General features: G+C 41.8%; 1 protein-coding gene across 3 annotated transcripts; it reads left to right on the forward strand.

Annotated features, from left to right (window-relative positions):
* Window positions 1-1,035: 1,035 nt before the first annotated feature.
* On the forward strand, window positions 1,036-27,714 carry LOC134210304 (cohesin subunit SA-1). Of its 3 annotated transcripts, none has more exons than XM_062686353.1 (5): window positions 1,036-1,110; window positions 1,181-1,429; window positions 1,490-4,289; window positions 4,355-4,743; window positions 4,803-5,116. In XM_062686353.1, the coding sequence occupies exons 2-5, from the start codon at window positions 1,347-1,349 to the stop codon at window positions 5,017-5,019; spliced, it is 3,489 nt and encodes a 1,162-aa protein (XP_062542337.1). In that variant the 5' UTR covers window positions 1,036-1,110; window positions 1,181-1,346; the 3' UTR covers window positions 5,020-5,116. The 3 variants fall into 3 exon arrangements, with proteins under 3 accessions (XP_062542337.1, XP_062542338.1, XP_062542336.1); XM_062686354.1 differs by lacking the exon at window positions 1,036-1,110 and adding an exon at window positions 27,221-27,714 and having other exon boundaries at window positions 1,162-1,429; window positions 4,803-5,033; XM_062686352.1 differs by lacking the exon at window positions 1,036-1,110 and having other exon boundaries at window positions 1,162-1,429.

The raw sequence follows: 27,714 nt of genomic DNA on the forward strand, positions 1-27,714 counted from the left end.
CAATGTTGCATAAAGAACGCAAATTTTGGATGCTTTAGTTCCTTTTTATTTTAAGATTTCAAGCAGCAGATTGTTTACATTTCTGTTACGTTCGTTACGTAATCTTTAGTGCCGGTAGTTTGTTTTGTTGCTTAATCGCATTTTCGCTGTCATGGATGGATCTAAACGATTGGTCGAAAAAATCAATGCCCAAATCAAGAACTCTGTCATTTTGCATTGGGCGAGTAATAAAAAATATCGATGACGATTGACGACCACGAAAAATCTCGCTTAACACATGATGAAGGCCCACTAAAAAAAGTGAATAAATTCAGTGTTTCAATCAAGCTTTCCACGACGGGTAATGGCGGCTAGTCGGTGTGTAAAATTAATCGATCACTGTACTTTGTGTTGCATAATACCATGGTACAAGAGAACAAGAAAATAATTCCGAAACAATTTTCGATGAAGACAATAATAAATTGACCTTTCCCGTTAAAAGTTGTATCTCGTTTTATTGTCTCAGTCGGTTCTTTGGATAATTTAAGGTCAGCATGCGTAAAAAATGGCAGTTGTGCGTTGCTTCCGTATCGAATGGTGTGCCCTTGAAAACGCGAGTAATTTGAAAATTGGATTCCGTCAGGAGTGACCTTAACTTTTCAAATTTAGCCACCCTAGGGCTAAAAGTCTCGCTAATAAAAACAAAAAAAAACTTTCCAAAAAAATCCATATTTTGGAAGCCTCTAACTGTTTTTAAAATCGAAAACAAAAACTTTAAAAGTGCTGCACGTGTGAACCGGCCTGAAAAATTCACCCAATGTTCATTCAAAATCTTTTTCGTCTCTTTTTTTTTTAATTTTTAAATACTTTAGAGGTGTCAGAAATGTAAGATGTTTGGGGAAGTTGACCTTAAATAAGCCAAAGAATTGTTTGAGCGAATATTTTTTTTAACAGGAAAGGTCGCCAAACTCGCGAAAAGCGTGAAAAGGCCTATTGACATTTATTTCCGTTTTCAATTCTAAAAATACACTGCCAGCCCTGTATCGGATAGAGACTTGACTTCGCGTGACGTTCAAAAACTCATCAAAATTCAAAACACCAGCGAGTAGACATCTTTGAATGTTTTTAACGGTATGGTGAAAATTCTATCAACAAATTGTGAAAAATTAAGTAAATTTCTAGTTTCTTCCCTATTTTTCAGTGTGATATAGATCCTTGCAATACTGCGTCTCAGAAAAAAATAAAAACCTTGTCTGACAATTCTGTGAAATTGGAGAAAAAAGTGTTTCAATTTAGCTTCCAAGCTCTTCAAGCTATTTTGTTTACAAACGTAGCATTCCAATAGGAATTGTGTTCTCCAGTTTACAATGCATCGTCGTGGGGGAAAACGCATCCGTATGGATGAACCTCCGCCGGAATTTGAGGATCATCACGAGCAACCGTTCCAGAGGTAGTCATTGTGCCAGTTTTCTAATCCCCTATCATTGAACCATTCTTTTTTCAATTGTAGTGAGCCTCATAATGAAAGTTGGTCGTCGGGTGGCGCAGGAGAGGGTCCCTCTGAAGAACAACATCACCCAAACCCGGAGGAGCAAGTCAGCACCGGCCGTCCTGGAGCTCGAATGACAAGATTGAGGGCTCGCGGTGGAGTACCATTGAAAGCTCCCATCATCGATGACGACGATGATGATATATTCTTCGGAACACGGTACGATCCGCAGCAGCAACAGCAGTTGCAGCACAAGAAGAGGAAGGCCCCGAGAAAGCCTCGCGGCGAAGCCGCTCCAAAAGAGCCGCGGGAGAAGCGAGAGCGTGCATACCATCATGACGACGAACGAGTGGTGGTGACGGACCGCGAGAGCACGACCGATGAGAATAGTTTGTACTTCATTCTGAGGCACTCCAAGTCAGCTATCACCGGGATCGTTGACGACTGGATTGAGAGCTACAAGCTGGATAAGGATTCTGCCCTGATTGCGTTAATGAACTTTTTTGTGCACGCCAGTGGGTGCAAAGGGAAGATCACTCCCGAAATGCAACAGACCATGGAGCACACGGCAATTATTCGGAAGATGACCGAGGAATTCGATGAAGACAGTCATGAGTATCCTCTGATTATGCCTGGTCAGCAGTGGAAAAAGTTCAAGATGAACTTCTGTGACTTTGTGCAAACACTTGTCAAGCAGTGTCAATACTCGATCATCTACGATCAGTTTTTAATGGACAATGTAATATCGCTGTTGACCGGGTTGTCGGATTCTCAGGTTCGAGCATTCCGTCACACGGCAACTTTGGCAGCGATGAAGTTGATGACCGCTCTGGTTGATGTGGCCCTTCTTGTATCGGTCAATTTTGATAACGCCGCCCGGCAGTACGATGCTGAACGGTTGAAGCCGCGTGATAAACGGGCCCCGGATCGATTGGAATCGTTAATGGCTAAGCGTACGGAGCTGGAGGAGAACATGGACGAAATTAAGAACATGCTGACGTATATGTTCAAGTCGGTTTTCGTGCATCGCTACAGAGACACTTTGCCGGAAATCAGAGCAATTTGTATGTCGGAGATAGGAATATGGATGCAGAAGTTCTCGCAAAACTTTCTGGATGATTCCTATTTGAAGTACATTGGTTGGACGCTGCACGACAAGGTCGGCGAGGTTCGGCTTCGCTGTCTGCAAGCACTGCTGCCGTTGTATGAAAATGAGGAACTGAAAGGAAAGCTGGAATTGTTTACGTCCAAATTCAAAGACCGTATCGTCGCGATGACGCTGGACAAGGAGTTCGAAGCAGCTGTTCACGCGGTCAAATTGGTCATCAACATATTGAAGATTCACCAGGATATTCTGACCGACAAGGATTGTGAAATTGTGTACGAGTTGGTTTATTCGTCACATCGTGGTGTAGCTCAAGCGGCAGCCGAATTTTTGAACGTTCGTTTATTCTGCTTGGACGCGGACGCTCAAGTGACTTATACCAAACGCGGTAAGAAGCGCCTTCCGAATACGCCGTTGATACGCGATTTGGTGCAATTTTTTATCGAATCTGAATTGCACGAACATGGTGCCTACCTGGTGGATTCATTCATCGACAGTAATCCGATGGTCAAAGATTGGGAATGTATGACCGATCTGCTTCTGGAAGAACCTGGTCCTATGGAGGAGACCTTGGACAATAAGCAAGAATCGACACTGATTGAGATTATGGTCAGTGCAGTTCGCCAAGCCGCTACTGGTGAACCTCCTGTTGGTCGTGGTAGTAGTCGAAAGATGACCCTAAGTGCGAAGGAAATCAAGCAAGTTCAGGACGACAAGCAGAAGCTAACAGAACACTTTATCCATTCGCTTCCCCTGTTGTTGCACAAATACAGCGCTGACAGCGAAAAGCTCACAAACTTGCTGGCAATTCCACAGTATTTTGATCTTGAGCTGTACACCACAACCCGCCAAGAAGCTAATCTCCAAGCCCTGCTGGACAAAATGACTCACATTATGGCGATTCAAATCGATCGCGAAGTACTCGAAACCTGCTCCAAAACATTTGAATTCCTCTGCACTGAAGGAAGCGCCATTTACACCCGCTGCGATGTAGCCAGATCTAACGTAATTGACGAATGCGTCAACCGCTACAAAGAGGCAATCGACGACTATCGCAACTTAATCGCTGGAGAAGAAACTCCCAATGAAGACGAAATCTACAACGTCAACATCAGTCTGAAAAAAGTGTCCATTCTGTACTCGTGTCACAATCTGAACACCTGGAATTTGTTCGACTCTCTCTATCAGGATATCGAGGAGAGTCTGTCGGAAAATGCCGGGGACAATGGGATTCCCCACGAAGCCCTAGTTTACTGCATCGAAGCGTGCGTCTTCTCCATCAACTGGGGCTTGTACTTCCTGGAGAACACCATGGACCGATCCGCAGCCTCCGAAGTCGACGAACTTTCCCAGAATCTCCAGAAGTACATGAACGCTTGCAACGAGCTGATGCACTACGAAGTTGCACCAACCGTACAGGAAGCAGCTTACATGTCCATATGCGACCTACTGATCGTCTTCAGTGACCAACTGGGAACCCATCCCAACGAGAATATTCGCAAATTGGTGTACACTCTTAGCGTGGAGCAGCAAGCTCTGCTAAATGAGTTTGTTCAGACGAATGTTTTCTCTACCGAACAGGAGGAAGGCCACGACGAAACGCGCATCGAGGAGCTTCACAAGCGAAGAAACTTCTTGGCGGCATACTGCAAACTTATTGTTTATAACATTTTGCCGATGAAATCCGCCGCGGACATTTTCAAACATTATCTCAAGGTAAGCATCCGATTTTTATTGAATGTTTATAATCTACAAATTTCTATACATCTCCCGCTTCACAGTGCTACAACGAGTACGGCGATATCATCAAAACTACCCTGGGCAAGACGCGTGAAATCAATAAAGTTAACTGCGCCATGACCATGTGCCTCAGTCTGATCAACGTCTTCAAGGACATTCAGGAGGCGTCTCCCGGTGGTCGAATTTCAAAGAACTCCCAGGAGTTCCAAGACCTAAAGGAATTGGCCAAGCGATTTGCGCTGTCCTTCGGGCTGGATGCGGTCAAAAATCGCGAAGCCATCACAGTATTCCATCGGGCGGGAATTCTCTTCGCCGTGACAGTTCAGCCCGATGGGTACGAGGACCCATCGGCACCGCCTCCGTGCATTGCTTTTCTGGAGGTGCTGTCCGAGTTGACGAACAAACTAATCAAGCAGGATAAGAAACTGATGTAGGCGCTTTACCGCATTGTTATCTCAACTGTGCAACTATAATGGGTTTTATTTTCAGTCTCAGCTTCATGGAGCGTCGTTTAACTGCTGGAATGCCGTCCAGTCGGTCAGAAGACTGGCAACCGCTGATGACGTACAAAAATTCTCTGCTACACGGTGAAACCGATCAGCTTCCGGTTACATCAAAGCGAGCGTACTCGCGAAAGAAGAAGGATTACGATCACGACGATGACGAAGAGCACGATGATGAGGATGATCAGGATTATGTTGCGTAAGATTTAATCCATAGGTAAGAATAGATATAATCTTCATTTAAAATTGAGAACTTTAAATTGACTGTGTCGTAATATATTCCATACATGTCGTAGTGTACAGATTGGCGGTTTTCTTGGATGACGTCCTATTGTAATATTTATTAGTGTTCTAAATTATTAAACAGTACGCTTTTTATACACAAGCCGTAATGCTGGGTAGATACCTTTAAGTGGTGTGTTACGGGGTAAGTAAGGTGTATTAAAGAGCAGGATGGATATTAGAATGGGGCGCCATGGTCATTTTTTTAAATCAATGGTTTTTCGAAGCCATTCTGGGTCCTGAACAACTGTGCAGAACTTGGGGCCGATTGGTTGCTTCCTCGCTTTCCGCATCGCGTTTTAAGATTGTATGAAAATTAGTATGGGAGAACGTATATTTTTGCATTTCTACTACTAGAGCTTTCAGTTCATCGTAAACAAAGTGGCACATTGCGTTAAAGTATTACCCAAAGAATGCCGAAAAACTTTGCTGAAGAAGGCACGTTGCTGGAACGTCCACGAAAAAAGTTATAACGCTTCGAACATTGAGTGTTCAAACCATATGAAAAAAATCGTTTATTCTGCCAACACTGCCGTACTACGTAGACCAATAATTTAACTGAGTGTTATTTCAAAATAATTGATCTTATAGGGCTATTGAGCTAATGGGAGCTATCCGGAATTATTTCACAAAGAAAAAAATCCAACAAGAAGGAAGATGATGTTTTGCCCTTCGATAACCATAGGTTGTCCGGTAGTGCTGGCAGAAACATTGATTTCTTGCATATGGTTTGAACAATCCATTTTCGAAACTGTCAGCGACTGCAAACAGGGATGTTGCGACGTTATCGGCCGTACCTGTGCTTCTATATTCCGCTTTTGGAATCAAATAAAGTAGGCGATGATCAAGGAGAGTAATGGAAATTTTGGTAAAAGTTTGATAAAAACAGCAGGGTAAAAACTTGGTAAATAGTATTTCTTTTATTTACGGTTTGAAAAATAATAACAATTTGATTAGTTGCTTTTTCTGTTTCTTAGCTTCTCAGTTGGTTGATTTTTGCTTCTCAGTTGGTTGTTTCTCATTGGCGATCCAATCTTGAATGAACTCTTGCTCTGGATGTCGCTCCGGTTGACAGGACATAAACAAGGGCCTACTTGATCATCTCGGCTACCCGTGACTACTTTGATTGCATGTTATTTTCAACATTCTCAGGGGCGGCAACATAATTTGCCTTGAGTAGTATAATTTTACTTATTGGTCTGGTGAACACTGATCTTGAAGTTCGTACTACAACTGTTCGGACTTTTCCATCAAGTCCTCGTATCACGTTCTCAATCAAACCCTTTGGCCAGCATCCACGATTCATGTTTTCGTCATCATAACAAAATCTCCTGTTCTGTATTCGTGATAGTTACGATTATCCTGCCACTTGTGCCTTTTCATCAGCTCAGGACGGTACGCGGAAACCCATTTTCGCCAAAACCTATCGGCATAAATCTGCGCGTGTTTGTAAGCTGATCTGGAATTTAATTCGCTTTCATGAAAATCATGATCGTACTGCATAATGTTATTACGTCCAAGGAGTAGCATATTCGGTGTTATTGGTTCAGGATCTTGAGGGTTGTCGCAAGTGTTAGTCAACGGTCGATTATTCACAATGTTCATTACTTCACATAGAGTTGTCCTGAGTACCAAATCAGTAGGATGTCTTTCCTTCAACATTGCGTTTAAACCGGTCTTGACGGTTCGCACTAGCCGTTCCCAACAACCTCCAAAGTGTGGAGCGCCGGGTGGTATAAACTGCCATTCAATCCCTCTAACGCTCAGTGTCTCTTCAATAGTTGGTTGATGTAATTCTTGTACCAGCTCTTTTAGTTCTTTGTTTGCGCCAGTAAAATTTGTTCCATTATCTGTTAGAATCTTCGTAGGAACACCGCGGAATGCTATAAAACACCTTATTGCCATAATACAACAGTTAGTATCCAAAGATGGCACTATTTCTAAATGAACGGCTCAACTGGTCATACATGTGAAGAGCACGATCCAACGTTTTTCTAGACGGCGTCCTATTTTAACTATTAATGGCCCAAAATAGTCTATTCCCGTACAATTAAATGGAAACACGAACGGAGTAGTTCGAATTGGTGACGAATTACCCATTTGCGCTATAGTTGGTTTTGCTCTAAGTTCACGACATCGAACGCAGGATTTCGTCAGTTTCTTGACTTGTGATTTTAGTTTCAAAATTCTATATTGCTGCTGTATGTTATTCACCACTGTTTCCACACCTTGATGTCCATTAGCTATGTGGTACATCCGAATCAATAACTCCGTGAAATTATGGTTGTCTGGTAATATAATAGGATTGTTCACGTCAAATTGTCTACCCTCTTCTTGGATTCGACCTTGCATTCGAATAACTCCGTCACATAAAAAAAGGAGAGTAGGCACGTAAACGACTTGATACTTTCACGAATTTATTCATCTTCAAATTTTGCATTTCTTCGGCGAATACTTCTTGTTGGACTTTCTTATGCCACGCTTTACGTGCTTCATCCATGTCGTGAACATCAATGCTTAATTTTTCAGGTTTTTCTTTTTTTTGGTAGTGCTAATATTTTCCTCATTTTTAAATAATATGCTGTAGTTCTGATCAGTCGATGATAATCAGAAAATCTTCGGATATCTGGTAACTTCACTGATACTTCTGATGATACGTGAAAACAACTTTTAGATTGAACAACTATTTCTGCCAGGAAATTTACTTGTTCCGCAGGCGACAAAGGAACATCTTCTTCAATCGGCCATGATTCACGATCTTGGTATAAGAAATCTGGACCCTTCATCCAATCGTTCATATTTCCAAATCTTGATGATTTAGTCGCATGATCTGCAGTATTGAGATGTGATGGAATCCAATGCCACATTCCTGAATGATGTCCATTGTCTTTGATTGCTGTCACTCGAGATCCAATAAAAGCTGTCAATTTCTCTTTCGTTTTCAACCAGCTTAAACAAATTCTTGAATCAGTCCACAAATGAATAGATGTGATTTCAATATGCAGTTCTTCTTGTATAGTTTTTGACATCTGACTAGCCAACACACGACCTTGTAGTTCTAGTCTAGGAATCGTTTGAGATTTCAATGGAGCTACTCTGGACTTGGCAAATACTTGACATACATGTGATTTATTGTTGAACCAATGAACCATGTAAATCACACATGCAAATGCTTTGTCACTTGCATCGCAAAAGGCATGAATTTCAATGCTACCAAAAGAGCGAAGTCCAGGAAAGTAATATCTTGGAATTCTAATCTCATTCAATCTTGTTGTTTCATTCAGCCACTCCTCCCATCTTGAAAAAATACTATCAGGAGGAAGATCGTCCCATGCAGTCTGTAAACGCCATAACTCCTGGAACATGATCTTGAGATGAATTGTTATGGGGCTTAACATGTTCAACGGATCGAATATTCCCATAATAAATTTCAGTAATTCTCGTTTTGTAGGAATCTTATTACCCGATCGCAGAGTTGTGGAAAATGTAATGGAAACACAAATTCATCGGTGTCAAGATTCCAACATAGTCCAAGAATACGAACGGTTTTTGATTCTCCTACATCTGCTCGCAAAGTGTGAACAATTGATTGAACTACTGCTTTTGAGTTAGAAGTAAATTTGACTAGCTTGAATCCACCACAATCATGAGCCATTATCACCTTCTGAATTAATTCAATTGCTGCCTCTTCTGTATCTTCGCAATCAAAATAATCATCGACGTAGTGTTGGTCCACGATTGCCCGTTGTACAACAGGTAGACGTTTTTCTAGCTCATGAGCATTGAAATTCTTGGTGAATTGGGCGATTGAAGGTGAGGATACAGCTCCAAAGATCATAGCTACCATTACATAAACTTCAGGAGGGTCAGTACGATTCATTCACCGCCAAAAAAATCGTTGGGAGTCTTGATCCTGCACACGAATAAGTACTTGATGAAACATTTCTTTGATGTCCGCAGTAAAAGCAATCTTTTTTTTACGACTCCGCATCAGAACAGCGATTAACGGGGGAACAAAATCTGGACCTTTCAACAGCAAATCATTCAAAGAAAATCCATTTGACTTAGCCTTCGCATCCATCACTAATCTAAACTTATTTGCACTTTGTACACTGAAATGCGGTAGGTACCATGTTTTTGAAGATTCTTTGGTCGTGGTCAGTTTCCAAGTTCTACTCCGGTTGTGGTCAGTTTCCAAGCACACATAACAAACCTTACAATTCCTTGCGATCGTACGACGTTGCTCAACAGAAGATCTGGCGAATTTGACGCATTTTGCTAAGCTTTTGTGATCAGAAGAACCGCATACAGGACATTTTTGAATAAATTCCTCATTGCCACGAGAGTTGATATTGAGAACAGGTTGCCTTGGTTTTGAGCTCAGCATTTGCCTCTTGTTGAAAGTTAGAGAGTTGATACTGGCAAGTTGATTCTCCATTTCATCCTCCAACCACAGAGAAAATGCCTCGAAATCAATTAATTTATTTTCTCTCATCAACATTGTTTTATGACGAATCCACATTTGTTTACTGAAACTAGGCAGTTTTTCAGCCAGATGTGAGATCAGATCAGGATTCATTAGGTATATTTCGGCTTTCACATTCTTCAAAGCGATCGCTGTACCAACCACAGCATTATAAAAATATCGAAAAGATTCAATGTTGCTTTCTTTGACGTAATCTAGATTGCGAAGAATGTCTAATCTGTTGGCCACAATCCATTCCGTTCGTCCAAAATTTGATTTTAACATTCTCATGATTTGATCTACGTTTTGAGGTGCAGTTAACAAAGATTCCACAGCCGTGCGTAAAGTTTTGTTGAGTCTTCTCAAATTATCACCATTGCTCAATTTCAGTTCCTTTCTTGAAGTTTCAAATTCGTTAAAGAAAATTGGCCAGTCCATAACGTTTCCATAAAAGGGAGGTAAATCTTTGATGTTGCGATGTTGTAATGCTTAGAACGCTTGCGATAAAACATCCGCCATTCCTCGTGGACCAGGAGCACATTCAGATTCGGCTATAACATTTGTTACAGGCGCTGGCGCAAGTTCAGCAATCGACCCAGCATCGGAATCCAAATTGATCGGCCCATTCGCATTTTGATTTACCCAATCTTGAACACGTTTCAACGAACTACATCTTGAGATCTCCGAATTCGATCTTAGCTCGTGGATTTGAGCTTCTCGATCACGTCGTCTTTTCAGAAATTCCGCTTTCTTCTGTTCATTTTGCAACTCCAACTCCTTCTGATTTTTTAGTACTTCCAAACGTTGTTCTGCTAGTAGGGGCAGTAGGGGCAATATGAACATACGGGGCAATATGAGCCACCCTCATTTTGAGCTTATTGACAAGTTTTATCATGTAAAAGTTATACGATCTTCAAGAGGATGCTCCACATATGCATCAACGTGAAAACAGCATTAAAATTCAATTCGAACATGAAAATACACTTGAAACTGTAAATTTTCGCTGCATAGGCAAAATTATTATAAGATTTGAAGTTTATAAATAAGGTTTTGACACAAAACTGATTAAAATACAGGTCAAAAATACACCACAATCAAAAGATATATTAAAATTGAATATTGTGCACACATGTTTGTATTGATACAAATCTGAATTTATCATAAAACTTTTTTTTTCCCAAAACCAGTCTCTATGGGGCAATATGGGCATACCTGCACAGAGCCAGATATCAGGCCTTAAAATGCGAACAAGTTCAAATTTCAGTAGTCAAATACAAGAATATTATCATATATGTAAGATTCATTACGGAAAATTACAACAGCGCATTACTGCGATTGAAACAGAAAAAATGACCATTGACCAATTGAAATGTGGCTGTTCAAACGGTGAAGAGTGGCAAATCGGTTCAGTCCGCTGTTGTGCGGTTTTTGAATTTTATTTGGTATGGAATACTCACAACTGTTGTAAAAATATCATATTCTTCCAAATTACGATACTTTTTTCGCCTAAATAAACGTTTTGGATGGGTGGCCCATACTGCCCCAAATGGTGGCTCATATTGCCCCGTATAGTCGGGAACACACATTGAAATCAATACATTTTCAAAAGTGCATTCCAACAATTTCCAAACGCATTTTTTGTCATTCATCGACGTTATATGAAAGGTAACATTCTCTATTATAAGTCAACTACATTTGAACGATGTTTTTTTGAGCTTTTCAGCGCTTTTCGAAACGATTTCCTTAGGTGGCCCATATTGCCCCGATCACCCCTATTCTGTCTTGTTTCAAAGATAATTGAAGTTCTTCTTCTTCGATGCGATTAGCCATTTCTAAAGCTCTTATCTGACTTTGCGTCTTGCTCACCCGAGATGTTCGGGATAATGCTGAATGGTGCTAACGGCACGGATGGATGCAGCGTTTCCAACTTGTAATTGCGGATTGCCTTGAGAAAGTTCGTTTTGGTTAATATTTCTACTGGTACTGGGTTTGAGGTGTTCGTAGCATATTGCAATTGCTCTTCATTCCAGGAATTTCACAAACAAAGTTTTCGTATTTCTTTGGTACAATGTGTCTTGAGGGATGTGCAGATCTTTCCATATAAACGGTTCAGTGGTTTTCGAAGGACCAAATGTCAGCGACTGCAACCAGGGATGTTGCGACGTTGTCGGCCGTACCGGCCGGAGAGAAGAGCCAAATGTCAGCGACTGCAACCAGGGATGTTGCGACGTTATCGGCCGTACCTGCCGGAGAGAAGGCCCAAATGTCAGCGACTGCAACCAGGGATGTTGCGACGTTATCGGCCATACCTGCCGGAGAGAAGGGCCAAATGTCAGCGACTGCAACCAGGGATGTTGCGACGTTATCGGCCGTACCTGTGCTTCTATATTCCGCTTTTGGAATCAAATAAAGTAGGCGATGATCAAGGGGAGTAATGGAAATTTTGGTAAAAGTTTGATAAAAACAGCAGGGTAAAAACTTGATAAATAGTATTTCTTTTATTTATGGTTTGAAAAATAATAACAATTTGATTAGTTGCTTTTTCTGTTTCTTAGCTTCTCAGTTGGTTGATTTTTGCTTCTCAGTTGGTTGTTTCTCATTGGCGATCCAATCTTGAATGAACTCTTGCTCTGGATGTCGCTCCGGTTGACAGGACATAAACAAGGGCCTACATGATCATCTAGGCTACCCGTGACTACTTTGATTGCATGTTATTTTCAACAGAAACGTAATAACATTTCTTGTAGACCTTCCAGCTACATACCTTCTTCGGCAAAGTCTTTCGGCATCTTCCAGACTATATGCTAACGTATTGAGTCACGTGATTGATGATAAATTGAAGCCGCTAAGAGCAAAAATGTAAAAAAGTACGTTTTCCCATACTAATCTCCATGTAAATTTAAAACGCGATGCGGCATGCGAGGTTGCAACCAATCGAGCCCATATTTTGCACAGTTGATTGGGGTCCCAAAACGATTCAGAAAAACCTTGATCTCACTTGATCGGACGAAGTTTGCGTTTTTCCATACAACTGCGCCCCACTCTAATGGTTATAGTCGGCGACGGTCAAGCTGTTGAACCACCATCGCTGGACGAGGTAACGAAGGCTCTAAACGTGCTGAAAATAGTAAAGCTGCTGGAAAGTAACTATGGCTCCATCGCCACTAGTACGAAACGGTGAGTTGACATCCGGGAAGGAGCGCCTAACATAGCTCTGGTTCTCACAAGTTCCAATACTCACGCTTCCACGGGTCTTCCGATGACAATTGATAGCCAGCTAAGGGTTGAATTCTTAGCTGGTAGTGTAGCCTGGGCACTGTTGTCCTTCTGACATCAGTTAGAGTGAGAGGGTGCGTCCTGTGGGGTCTGCCTAGGATGTGGTGGGGTTTGACAGTGGGCTCTGTTGAACTTCTATAAAAAGCTGCAAGCAAGCCCTATCAAAGCGATCGTGTGCCGCTCAAAGCGCACTAGCCTATAATTAATTATTTTAGAGCGTCTTAGGGGAAATGCTACAAGGTTAAAATACTATTATTCTTCCATTTACTTCCACTATTAACTTTTTTATGTATCAACAAGCAGATACGTATTTCGTTTCCTACTTGGAAACTTCTTCAGTGTTTGTTATCGACTGAAGAAAAACATTGCTCATTAACTTTAAATATGGTGTGTAGGTAGAACTGTAGGTAAAAATTAGGGCACGTCGCTTGGACCGATTCACAAAGCAGCCGCATTCCAACACATGATACATAGACTCGAGACTTTTCCACTTAGCGTCACAGGGAAACAGAAAGAATTAAATTACATTTTTGAAACAGCTAGACTAAACGGATACTCAACTAGAACTATTCAAGCTATTATAGACAAACATAGAAAAACCCAGTACAGAAAATCATTAACTACATTATCACCAATAACAAATGAATTGCGACGAGTATCCGTTAATTTTGACCATAATATAACCAGACCATTACGCTCAAAATTTAGAAAAATTGGTATCGAATTAGTTTTCAGTAGCAGGAACAACCAACTGAAGACACTACTTGGAAGCACAAAAGACCCCGTTGACGCATTAGGAAAATCTGGAGTTTATAAAATATCATGCCCACACTGTGACAAAATCTACATAGGACAGACAAAACGAACACTAGACACGAGGTTCAAAGAACATTTGGCAGAAGTAACTAAAGCAAACAAAGACACTGAAAAGGGTATACATTATCATTTCAAATCTAAAGTAGCCGAACATATATTTAACGAAGATCATCAATTAACCAAAGACAACATATCACTTCTCAGACAAATACAAAATCCTTGGAAACTTGACGTAGCGGAAAGCTTAGAAATTTACAAACAAAAACAAATAAACTTACTTAACAAAGATCAAGGAAACGGATATACCTGGCTGTTTAGATTACTACCCACGGGACGACGACGAATCGGTCCAAGCGACGTGCCCTAATTTTTACCTACAGTTCTACCTACACACCATATTTAAAGTTAATGAGCAATGTTTTTCTTCAGTCGATAACAAACACTGAAGAAGTTTCCAAGTAGGAAACGAAATACGTATCTGCTTGTTGATACATAAAAAAGTTAATAGTGGAAGTAAATGGAAGAGCACTAGCCTAGTCCTGGTGTTGGGTGGGACTTTAAACATATTTCACCCGCCTGATCGAGCGTCTGTTCACCTTGGAGGTGCGGCTCCAACAGCGTCTGTTCTGGCATCCAGCGGGTGAGTATGAAATGCTATTCCCTGGAAGCTATAAGTACCTAAGATGGCAGCCCCATCCCGGTGGATAGGGAACCTTGGAATGAAAGAATACGGACTGAATTTGCGTCGACCACTTTTAGCGCGAAACAACGGACACGAATAGAAACATGGAACGTTTTAACCCTTGCCCAGCAGAGTAAATTGGCTCAACTTGCCAATGAGGCACGCCACATGAAGCTTGAGATACAGGATCTCAAGCTTCATGCGGCGTGCCTGAGTGAAGTCCGTTGGCCAAACTTCCGAGAACACAGAACGCCGTTGGGACAAGTTTACGAGGTTTACGAGGTGAACGCAATCCTCGGCATCGCGGAGTTGGCTTCCTACTAAGCGCTCAGGCACACTCTGCGCTTTTTAAGTGGGAACCTATAAGTGAAAGGATAATCGTAGCCAGATTTAGAACACGGGTCCAAAACTTTACTATAATCCAATGTTATGCGCCAACCGATGCTGCCGATCTGCAAGACAAATAGAATTTCTACAGTCAACTCAATGCCATCGTAGATATAATTCTGAAAGGTGATATCAAAATCTGTTTGGGCGACTTCAATGCATGGTCTCGGAGAAATGAGCGAAAACGGAGAGCTGTTCGCAGAATTTTGTGGCAATAACGACATGGTGATCGGAGGATCGCTCTTCCCTCATCGACCGGTTCACAAGGTCACGTGGGTCTCCCGTGACGGCTTTACAGAAAATCAAATCGACTACATCTGCTTCAGCCGAAAATGGAAACGGAGCCTTCTTGTTGTACGGAATAAACGTAGTGCCGATATCGCGTCTGATCATCACCTCCTCATCGGCGAAATACGCCTGCGCATTGCGCGAATTCGTTGGCAGGAGGAAAGAGTTGGACGACGGTTCAACACACGCCGACTGAAAGATACCACGGTGAAAAGGTCCTTCGTTGAAGAACTGGAGACGCGTGCTGCAGATATTCCGGAAGGTGGCAGCGTGGAAGACCAATGGACCGCCATCAAGAATGCCTTCATTGCCACCAGCGAGAACAATCTGGGCAAACTGCGCATCCAGAGAAAACAATCGATCACCGATAAGACCTGGAGGAGGATAGAGGAGCGAAGAGAAGCCAAAGCCGCGATAGAGCGATCAAAACCAGAGGAGCCAAAGTCTTAGCCCGTCAATGATATGCGGCTATTGAGAAGGAAGTAAAACGCTCATGTCGACGGGACAAGCGAGCGTGGGCAGATTCTCTGGCCGACGAAGGAGAGAGAGCCGCCGCAACCGGGGACATTCACCTCCTCTACGATATCTCACGACGCTTAAGCGAGGCGAAGATGAATGTAACGATGCCTGTGAAAGACGCGAATGATCAGTTATTGACCGACCCAACTGACCAGCTGAAACGCTGGTTCGAGCACTTCGAACAACTTTTTCAAGTGCCAACCAGGTAATCACCACCTCGGCATGATCTGCCTAGGATCCGACGTATAACACGTGTCAATACCGAAGCTCCATCACTGCTAGAGATTCAACCAGCCATCCAAAGCATGAAATCGAATAAAGCCCCAGGGGTCGACCGCATATGAGCCGAGATGCTCAAAGCTGACCCCATGACATCTGCTCAACTACTGCATCGTTTATTTCGTAATATCTGGGACACCGCAACTTTCCCGGTCGACTGGATGCAAGGTATCTTAGTGAAGGTGCCCAAAAAGGGTGACCTGACTGTATGCGATAACTGGCGAGGCATTATGTTGCTGTGTACCGTTCTCAAAGTTCTGTGCAAAATTATCCTAGCCCGGATTCAGGAGAAGATCGATGCGACTCTCTGGCGGCAGCAAGCCGGATTCCGTGCCGGAAGATCGTGTGGACCATATTGTCACGCTCCGCATCATTTTGGAACAGGTCAACGAATTTCAAGAGTCCCTTTACTTGGTATTCATTGACTACGAAAAAGCTTTCGACCGTCTCAATCACGAGAATATGTGGGGCGCCCTGAGACGCAAGGGGGTTCCTGAGAAAATCATCGGCCTCATCGAAGCACCAGTACGAGGCCTTTTCGTGTAGAGTGCTGCACAATGGGGTCTGTCCGACCCTATCGGGGTCGTAGCTTGTGTGAGGCAAGGATGTATTCTATCACCTGTTACTGTTCCTCATCGTAATCGATGAGATTCTGGTAGATGCGATTGACCGTGAACCAAACCGCGGGCTGTTATGGCAGCCTATAACCATGGAGCACCTAAACGACTTCGAATTGGCGGATGACGTTGCACTACTCGCGCAACGGCGCTCTGATATGCAGAGTAAGCTCAACGACCTTGCCGATCGCTCCTCCTCGGCAGGTTTAGTCATCAACGTCAACAAAACCAAATCGTTGGATGTAAACACGGTGACTCCTTCCAGTTTCACAGTAGCCGGGCAACCAGTGGAGAATGTTGAAAGCTTCCAATATCTTGGTAGCCAAATGGCGTCAGACGGCGGTACCAAGATCGACATCAGATCAAGGAAGCAAGGGCTGCCTTTGCGTGTTTAAGAAATATCTGGAAAAACAGGCAGATGAGTGAACGCACCAAAATACGAATTCTCAACTCTAACGTGAAATCTGTGCTGTTATACGCTAGCGAAACATGGCGTGTCTCAGTGGAGAACACTGAACGGCTGCAGGTGTTCATTAACAGATGCCTGCGGTATATAATTCGGGCCTGGTGGCCTCACAACTGGATCTCAAACAACGAGCTCCATCGTCGTTGTCACCAGAGGCCGATAGCAACAGAAATTTGGGATCGGAAGTGGGGTTGGGTCGGCCACACTCTCCGTAGGGGCGGAAACGAAATCTGTAAGCAAGCATTAGACTGCAACCCAGCGGGACATCGCAGCAGAGGCAGACCCAGAGGCTCATGGCGGCGAAGCCTCAATAAAGAAATAAAAGAAGTCGACCGAAATCTAACCTGGCAACAGGTTAAAGCGATAGCCGGGCATCGCTCAGGATGGAGATCTTTCAAGTCGGCCCTTTGCACCACCGGAGGTGTACAGGATCCATAAGTAAGTAAGTATTGCTGAGCGTGGATACGTGACCTTCTAAGATGTTTTTTTTCCCAGAACGGTGTTGCTGCAGAATTACCACCGCTTGTCGGAATTTTACTGTAAGTGATATCCTTTTCTACAAGGTTGCTAAAATATTTTTTATTTTGAATTTTTTATTGATAACATCAAAGTAAATTTAAATACTGTCATACTGTGCGTTACTAACAGATTCAGCGCATATCAAATGGTATTCAGCGTGGTATTAAATAAATGTTGACTATTTTTGTTCAATGCCGCGTCACAATTTGGCTTTGACGCACTGATTTTACGGATGTGCATGTGAACCAACGGACATCTTGTCTTGAAGCTGGGAATAGTAATGCAGTGAGGTGGGCCTCTTTTTTCAATAATAATGCAGTGAGATCTCCTCCTTTTTTGCAATCCAGTATTTTGCCCTCGATAATGGCTGCCGAATGAGTGCCTTTTTGACATTCAAGAGGTAGAAAATATTTACTTATTTTGATCAGATTTTGATCAATGTAGGCCTTGATTAATTATGTATGTGTGTGTATGTCTGTGGACAAATAAATCTCACTCATTTTTAAGGTACTTATTCTTAACCGATTTGCTCGCAACAAGTTGCATTCGACGCAGAATCCTGCCCTATTGTTTCCTATTGAAAATTCGGACTATGGGCTTAGGAGTTATGGTCTAAATACATTTTTTTACATGAAAATTTCTCACTCATTTTTTGGCACTTATTCTCAGCCGATTTGCTCTCAACAAGTTGCATTCGATGCAGAGTCCTGTCCCATTGTTTCCTATTGAAAATTGAGCGGATCGGAGGGACGTTCCGATACTTCCGATATATCGGAATATCGATATTTTTGTTTCGATATCCGATATTTTTGTATCGATTTTTTGCTTTCAATATATCGGTCATATCGATATTTTTGCTTTCGTTATCGGTATCAGAACAAAGTACCTCAAAACGCATTGTATTATCAATTTAGTGCAAACCCGAATTTTAGCCGCTAACGAAGTTGGATTTTTCTCACAATCCATACGTTAAACCTAACTTCGGAAGTGGTGCGCTGTTTTCATTTATTTTGTGATGTGCTATACAGCGCACCACTTCCGAAATTAGGTTTAACGTATGGATTGTGAGAAAAATCCAATTTCGATAGCGGCTATAATTCGATTTTCTACTGAATTTATAATATTTTGAGAAAATAAATACTTCAAAATGGATCTTTAATGCCGAATATTCAATGGCTAAGACGATTGTTCATGGTAGCGCGGATGATGTGAGGTGTGCGCTGCCATCACAAATAGTCTGTGTCTTGTCGTGCCGTTGTGAAACATCTCTCATGCCACTGTACCTCGAATCCTTACGCGTCACATGATAAATTGGATAAATAAACTTTAAAAATTAGGAAGAAATTTTAAGAATTTAGAAGAATTGGGAAACATGAAAGTTTCCTTCCGAAATTCAAAAGAATGCCACATAGAAATAAAGAGATCCGTCGTCGGGGGTGAGAATGGGTTACCCTTTCAACTACTTAGAATGCTTGTAAAATGGATTGAATGTATCTGAGGGAAAGAAGACTAAAATATAAGAGACCTTTTTAAACGATTTTCCTCTACGACCTCCAGGCTGCCGTCAAAAGCGATGACCCATTCTCACCCCCCAGACCCTTTGTCACCCCCGATGGCGGAATTTCCTTAAAATATTTCTATGGTTTCTGAAGAAAATTTTGATTTTTTTGTGTAAATTTTGAAGAATGTTAAAATCGAAGAGAATTTTCTGCCGAAAATCAAGGGAATTTCATGTGAAACAAACAGAATTTCTCTTGAAAGTTTAAAAGTTTTTCCTTTTTTGGTAAAGAATATTTCAATGGATTTTCTCGTGAAAATTTGAATTATCTTTGAAAATAAAATTAATGAAGAAAACTTAAGTGGAAATTCTGAAGAGAGAATTTTCTGTTGTTAAGAATCAGAATAACCCGAGAATAAATACAAAAAAAAAACTGTCAGTGGAATTTCAGCAAATTTTTCAAAACTTCAGTTGTTTTTTTCGAGCGATCGGAAAATAGTGAGGTCAGTATTATGCCGCCGCTACCGGTTAAAACTACGACGAACGCCGCCGCCGGTAATTGTTGGACTGGCACACTCTAGAAGCAGATTGGATTAAGTACCTAATAGAAAAAAAAGTCATCTCTTCTCTTCTATCTTTCATTATATATAAAAATGAGTTCCCTTCAACGAACGCATGGAACATGGAACGTTTTGCAAGATTTTCTCACTAATCTACTAATCAATTCGTATTGAGGTCAGCTGTGTTTATAAATACAAAAAGTTTCCAAATTTGAGTCGAAAAACTGAAAAATTATCAAAGTACGATATTAGTGAGAGTTGGGAAAAAACTTAATGCAATCACACAAAAAAATGATCTAGAGTGCGGCACTACAATTGACAGTTAGAGTGCAAAATAATACAATCCCGAGAAAGATCGGGTACGTTCAACTAGTTATTGTAAAAGGATAATAAGGTAATACGATAGTAATAGGTAATGAATAACTCCAACAAATACATTCTAAAATTCACATATCTGAAATATCATATGATTTTCCGATATATCGATATTTTTATTCCAATATATCGGTGATATCGATACTTTGATTCGATTATCGTATCGAATCAAATATCGATATTTTGATGTATCGGAACGTCCCTAGATCGGACTATAGGCTCAGAAGTTACGGCCAATTTTTTTTTCGTACAAAATGTCACTCGAAAACAACGAGAAAGGCACCATCACCGCTAGGTGGACTAATCTGGGTTTTTCATGCATTTTTTGATATTTTTCCATTTTACCTTCTAGGAATATGAAAGTTATCAATTTTTGAAATGAGAACAAATTTATGAATTGCTCACAAGCAGAAGATTGTTTGTATATTTCTTTATTATACTATTCAATTATTAACTTATAGGCCAGACAAGGGAAGTTATGTATGTGTACCGGTTAAGCTGAAGAATCACCTGCTCGAAAGCTTCACTGTTTCATTAGGTTTGAAATAAATAGGCGACTCACGTCCGAGAAGCCGGAATCAACTAACCATATAAAACCCAGGTGCTTTTCTCGTTTTTTTCGAGTGACTTTTTGTATGAAAAAAAAATTGGCCGAAACTTCTGAGCCCATAGTCCGATCCGGCCAATTTTCAATAGGAAATAATGGGACAGGACTCTGCATCGAATGCAACTTGTTGAGAGCAAATCGGCTGAGAATAAGTGCCAAAAATGAGTGAGAAATTTTCATGTAGAAAAATGTATTTTGACCATAACTCCTAAGCCCATATTCCGATCCACCCTATTTTCAACACAAAACAATGGGACAAGATTCCGCGTCGAATGCAACTTTTTGCGAGCGAATCACCTCAATTCGTCGAGCTGAGTCGATCGGTATATAACACTATGGGTCTCCGGAACTCCTATAAAAAGTTAGTTTTTGGAGAGAACATATTATTATTTATTCAGGCTAAGGCTGAAGTGGCCTGTGCGGTATAAAAGAGTCTTCTCCATTCGGCTCGGTCCATGGCTACACGTCGCCAACCACGCAGTCTACGGAGGGTCCGCAAGTCATTATCCACCTTATCGATTCACCTTGCCCGCTGCGCACCTCGCCTTTTTGTGCCCGTCGGATCGTTGTCGAGAACCATTTTCACCGGGTTACTGTCCGACATTCTGGCTACGTGCCCGGCCCACCGCAGTCGTCCGATTTTCGCGGTGTGAACGATGGATGGTTCTCCCAACAGCTGATGCAACTCGTGGTTCATTCGCCTCCTCCACGTACCGTCCGCCATCTGCACCCCACCGTAGATGGTACGCAGCACTTTCCTTTCGAAAACTCTAAGTGCGCGTTGGTCCTCCACGAGCATCGTCCAGGTCTCGTGTCCGTAGAGGACTACCGGTCTAATGAGCGTTTTGTAGATTGTCAGTTTGGTACGGCGGCGAACTCTATTCGATCGGAGCGTCTTGCGGAGTCCAAAGTATGTACGATTTCCTGCCACTATGCGTCTCCAAATTTCTCTGCTGGTATCATTTTCGGCATTCACCAGTGAGCCCAAGTACACAAATTCTTCTACCACCTAGATGTCGTCACCACCGATGCAAACTCGCGGTCTCGCGGTCCATCCACTCTTGAACCACTTCCTATCATGTACTTCTTCTTCGACGTGTTGATGACTAGTCCGATCCGCTTGGCTTCCCTCTTCAGTCTGATGTAGGCTTCCTCCATCTTCTCAAAGTTACGTGCCATAATATTTATGTCGTCGGCAAAGCCAAATAGCTGGACGGACTTATTAAAAATTGTACCACTCGTGTTAATCCCTACTCTTCGTATTATCCCTTCCAAAGCGATGTTGAATAGCAGACACGAAAGACCATCACCTTGCCGTAACCCTCTGCGCACATCACCCGATCCATCGTCGCTTTGATCAACCATGTCAGTTTATCCGGAAATCCGTGTTCGTGCATTAGCTGCCATAGCTGGTCCCGATCGATTGTATCATATGCGGCTTTGAAGTCGATGAATAGATGATGTGTGGGCACGTTGTATTCGCGGCATTTCTGCAGTACTTGGCGAATGGCGAACACCTGGTTCGTGGTAGAGCGTTCGCCCATACAACCCGCCTGGTACTGCCCCACGAACTCCCTTGCAATTGGTGCTAGTCGACGGCATAAAATTTGGGAGAATACCGTGTAAGCGGCGTTCAGCAATGTGATTGCGCGGTAGTTGCTACAATCCTGTCCTATGCTTATCGCCCTTTTTGTAGATGGGACAAACGACACCTTCCATCCACTCCTGCGGCAAAACTTCCTCCTCCCAAATCTTGGTAATGACCCAGTGCAGCGCTCTAGCCAGTGCCTCACCACCGTGTTTAAATAGCTCTCCTGCTAGTTGGTCAACTCCAGGGGCTTTGTTGTTCTGCAGCCGGCCAATCTCCTCCTGGATTTCCTGGAGATCCGGAGCCGGTAGAATTATGTCCTGCGCGCGTTCCCCCAGGTCCATCACCATACCGCCATCTTCGTCTGCCACATCGCCATTCAGGTGCTCTTCATAGTGCTGCCGCCACCTTTGGATTACCTCACGCTCGTTCGTAAGAAAGTTCCCGTTTATGTCCTTACACATATCAAGCTGTGGCACGTGGCCCTTACGCGAACGGTTCAACTTCTCATAAAACTTTCGTGTGTTATTAGCGCGGTTCAGTTACTCCGTCTCTTCACGGTCTCGATCTTCCTGCTGACGCTTTTTCCTCCGGAAAATCGTTCGCCCTCGTGCGGTGTTGCAACAATCTCGCCCATGCTGCATTCTTCTCTTCTACTAACTGCTCACATTCGTCGTCATACCGTTTCTCTGATCTTGTGGCACCGTGCCAAGTGCAGCCAGCCATCTTCAAGAGACGCTACGCCTAGCTGCTCTTCCGTTGGGAGTGACACTTCCAGCTGCTGCGCGTATTCTTGGGCTAGTCTACCGTCTTGTAGCCGCCCAATGTTAAGCCGCGGCGTCCGACTTCGACGCGTGTTTTGAGTTGCAACACCGTCGAGAGTTTTGAGCGCAGGCATACTGCAACGAGGTAGTGGTCGGATTCAATATTCGCACTGCGGTAAGTGCGGACGTTCGTGATGTCGGAGAAGAATTTACCGTCGATTAGAACGTGGTCAATTTGGTTTTCCGTTTCTTGGTTAGGTGATCTCCATGTGGCCTTGTGGATATTTTTGCGGGGAAAGAAGGTGCTTCGGACTACCATTCCGCGGGAGGCTGCGAAGTTTATGCATCGTTGGCCGTTGTCATTCGATACGGTGTGCAGACTATCCGGTCCGATGACCGGTCTATACATTTCCTTCCTTCCTACCTATGCGTTCATGTCACCGATGACGATTTTGACGTCCCGCAGTGGGCATCCATCGTATGTCTGCTCCAGCTGTGCGTAGAACGCTTCTTTCTCGTCGTCGGGTCTACCTTCGTGTGGGTAGTGGACGTTGATGATGCTATAGTTGAAGAAACGACCTTTAATCCTCAGCTTGCACATCCTTGCGTTCATTGGCTGTCACCCAATCACGCGTTGGAGCATCTTACCCAGCACTATGAAGCCGGTTCCCAGCTCATTGGTGGTGCTACAGCTTTGGTAGAAGGTAGCCGCTCGATGCCCGCTTTTCCACACTTTCTGTCCTGTCCAGCAAATCTCCTGCAGCGCCACGACGGCGAAGTTGCGGGGATGTAATTCGTCGTAGATCATCCTGTCGCAACCTGCGAAACCTAGCGACTTGCAGTTCCATGTTCCAAGCTTCCAATCGTGATCCTGTATTCGTCGCCTAGGTCTTTGCCGATTATATCGAGTCGCATTATCTCTTATATTGTTCGTGATGATTGGTTTTCCAGGCGGCTTATTGGGCCTGCGCAAACCTCCTGTCTCGTCGGAGGGCCGTCGTGTCAGGGCTGTTTAGCGTCCCATCTAACACCAGGACTTGGGCTTGTGCGCTTTGAGCGGCACACGGTCGCTTTGGTAGGGCCTACTTGCGGATACATGCAGCTTTTTATAGGAATGTAACAGGGCCCACTGTCAAACCCCACCACATCCTAGGCAAGCCCCAAAACTCGCAGATGGCCTGATGACAAGATTCCGCGTCGAATGCAACTTGTTGCGAGCAAATCGGTTAAGGATAAGTGCCCGAAAAATGAGTGAAAAATTTTGCGCACACACATACACACACACGCACACACAGACATCACCTCAATTCGTCGAGCTGAGTCGATCGGTATATACCACTATGGGTCTCCGGAACTCCTATAAAAAGTTCTTTTTTGGAGCGAACATATAGCCTTTACGTATACTTTGTATACGAGAAAGGCAAAAAGGTTTTTCATCCCGCGTTTATTCAATCAGTTTTAGATGACATTAACAGTGACAGTGATGACAGTGACATTGTAGTTATATAAGGTAGCAAAAATATGAGAAGCTTTCGAATTCCATATCTAGGATTCATCAGTTTAATTGGTGCACGTAGAAAGTTGAGAAAAATATGGAGCAATACGGACGAAATATAGCAATACGGATATGGAGCAATACGGACGAAATGTATCCTTTGTTTCATCTATTTCATGATGATGATGATGATGGTAATACTACCATCTATTGTAGCAAAGCACCTGTCGATAGCACTGGCCATATCTGACAAACGATTTGATCATGTTTATATTATTGTTTGCATTTCATCAAACTCCTGTATGAAGGGCCAAAATGGGTGGGGTGGTTCCATAAGCAAAGACACTTATGCGAATCCACGGGATAAATAGAGAATCTCCTTCCAGAAGAAAGTTCGTACATACAATAATATAATCTAGCCCTCGTTTCCCAGATTGACCCAATAGATGGGGAGAAGAGCCCGCCCTTTATCCACGAGATGTTAACAATAGGAAGTTGGCGATTCCACTCTTCCTATCCAAATCGCTTCAATCGGGTGCCCTGATGGTTATTTCATATGCAGTTGATAAAATAGAATTAATTCAATTATTTGTATATACAATGGAATTCTCTCACCATATTTTTATTTGTTTGTCCAGGATGCACGGAATCCTTTCTTCAATACCAGTATGTTTCTGAATTGATTGTTGGAGAGCCAATATCTTGAAAAATACAAGTTAGTAATCCTGAAAAGATGAGATAAAAAGAACAGAAGCAGCATCAAACATTATAACAGTAGCGTTCTATTAAAAAGAACAACATCTCTGTTACTGTTACTACATTCGCAACTTCTAAAAAATATATTGTAAGTTAGTGGAAGTAGACTGATGTGCAACACGATTAAATTGTGTTGCCTTATATTAGTGATTTGAATTCCTTTGTTTCATCTATTTCACGCCTGAAAATGAGAAAACATTGGGATAATTACAAATTTTATTCAACTAAATAATATCCAAAACGTGAATACTTGTTTTCGTTCAAGATAGTTGACGTTTGTTTACATTACATTTTTTTTTATCCATAGCAGACTAGATGAGTTCCAATGTTTTCTACCTCTTGAATGTCAAACTGGAGGGAACTCAGTCCCTGTTGATGATGTTGAGATGATTAAGCTACGCTTAAATCTAGTTAGATAGGTATATATATTAGGGTGGTTCAAAAAATTGTTTTTGCTCCACAGCGCTCATCTGATTCTTTACCATGTTCTAAGTGTCCCCTGAAAATTTGAGCTCATTTGGATTAAAACTGATTTAGCACAAGCCATTTCAAGTTTGCATGCAAATTAGTATGAGGAAGATTATTTTTTCATTATATTGTTAATGACGCTTCCCCATCAAGCGCAGGTTAAAAGAAAACCTATATAGCTAAAAGGAATACTCAACAGCTTTCACTCAGTGAAAACCGCATCTCAATCGTTCCAATTATTAGTAATCGAATTTAATCTATACCGTGGTTTTCTGGAGCTAATTGCATAACTCATCAACAGGCAACATTGCTGCTCGTGGCGCGAAAGATAGCACACAAAAATTCAGGCTACTATGTTGCACTGCACATTTCAGTGATGCCATCAAAGAAGTTTAACGATTATGACTAAAGATTCGCAACCTGTCTTAAAATCGAATTACTAATTATTGGGGCGGTTAATCAACATGCGGTTTTCGTTGGGTGAAAGCTGTTGAGTATTCCTTTTAGCTATGTAGGTTTTCTTTTAACATGCGCATAATGGGGAAGCGTCGTTAACAGTATAATGAAAAAATAAATCCCCCCATACTAATTTGCATGCAAACTTGAAACGGGTTGTGCTAAATCAGTTTTAATCCAAATGAGCTCAAATTTTCAGAGGACACTCAGAATATGGTAAAGAATCAGATGAGCACTGTGGAACAAAATCGATTTTTTGAACCACCCTAGTATATATATAGAAAAAATGTAATCAACTTTATCGGTATTAATACGAAATTGACATTAATAGGATTCACTGAGTAGAAGTTTTTTTCAAAACTAGGTTCGTGGCCCATCTCTTATTTTGATATGTCTCAAACTGAAGAGCCATAATATAAAATACCACACATGACAACTATGGATAGGAATAGGCGTGATGAAGCTTTGTTTTGCCACCGAAACGTGAATCCTATAGCTGACTGACCCCGACTTATATAATGATAGTTATTTTACACTTGTTTGTAAGAATTTAGGACGATTAGAAACGGTAGGGTAAATTTCATTATCTTTGCTCAACTTTAAAGGGATGCTTTTTCAAACTTTTAAACTAGGGTTTTTATCAATGCGGAAACGAAGATTAGTATTATTAGTATTAGCATTAGTACAAATAAAATGAAGGAACGACGCAACATATGTAATCTATAATGAGCATCGACTTAAACTGAAAACACAAAAAACTAAGAAAGACTAAGATAAAACAAAATGACATTTGACAAAATTAGAAGTAAACTTACTGTTTGACTATTAAAGCTTGTAATATCAGACATCACTGCAACTGTTAGATTACATAAAGATAGGTACAATTCTCCAAACTACTTCTTCAACCGCATCAAAATAATTATTAAGGGAAGCTCTTAGATTAATATTTCGATTCATTATAACATAACTTATATAAACACTTTCAGAGGGAATCACTTGTTGACAACATAGACTGCTATTATATATTTCATGTCGGCTCCAAGACACTCTTAACCCAATTTTATATTTAAATTCTCTACAAGTATAACATCTTACTTCTTGGAAAACTATTCTTGTGTCTTTAAAGCTTCCATTATTTATTTGTTTGGTTATAAAAAAAAAATCTGACACAGCTTTTCGCCGTAGGTATTTTGTTTTGGGAGATATGTTTCATTGATATGTCCATTGTCCAATCGTTTCAGCTCATCGCTATATATGCTTCCATCGTTCGAGCGGCTAGATCTGGTTCGAGCTTCGAGCAGCCCACTTCGGAGAAACTGTCATTTTCAAAATCTCTCTCATCTACTTCGTACCGCACGCCGTGTCCGAAGGTGCTTATTTTGCTATTTTCATTAGTGCTTCTATCGCTCCGATTCACAGATATTTCCGGTCTTATCATAATGTTGTAATCATAATTATGTTTTTGTAAACAAGTTTATTCAAATAGGATCTAATCGATAAAGACCTGCAGGTTTCTAGAAATCGGTAAACAGAAAGATTGCACTTCAAAAGATTTCATTCCAACTCATTGATTTGGAAATTCCAGATCTTATAGTGTTCGACGTATTGGGTGTCAAGCTTTTAAAAAATATAGTAATATAAATATAGTAATATAATATAATATAGTAATATAATATAAATATAATATTATATATATTATATATGTCAAACACTATCAAAGAAATTCAAAATCCTA

Source organism: Armigeres subalbatus, chromosome 2, assembly GCF_024139115.2.
Source record: "Armigeres subalbatus isolate Guangzhou_Male chromosome 2, GZ_Asu_2, whole genome shotgun sequence".
In the NCBI taxonomy this organism is placed as follows: Eukaryota; Metazoa; Arthropoda; class Insecta; order Diptera; family Culicidae; genus Armigeres; species Armigeres subalbatus.

Bases quoted from the DNA above. Each gene is read 5' to 3' on its own strand.
- LOC134210304 (XM_062686353.1), top strand. From the start codon at position 1,347: ATGCATCGTCGTGGGGGAAAACGCATCCGTATGGATGAACCTCCGCCG. The intron at 4,290-4,354 runs GTAAGCATCCGA...CCCGCTTCACAG, and splicing joins TTTTCAAACATTATCTCAAG to TGCTACAACGAGTACGGCGA. The intron at 4,744-4,802 runs GTAGGCGCTTTA...TTTTATTTTCAG, and splicing joins AAGCAGGATAAGAAACTGAT to TCTCAGCTTCATGGAGCGTC.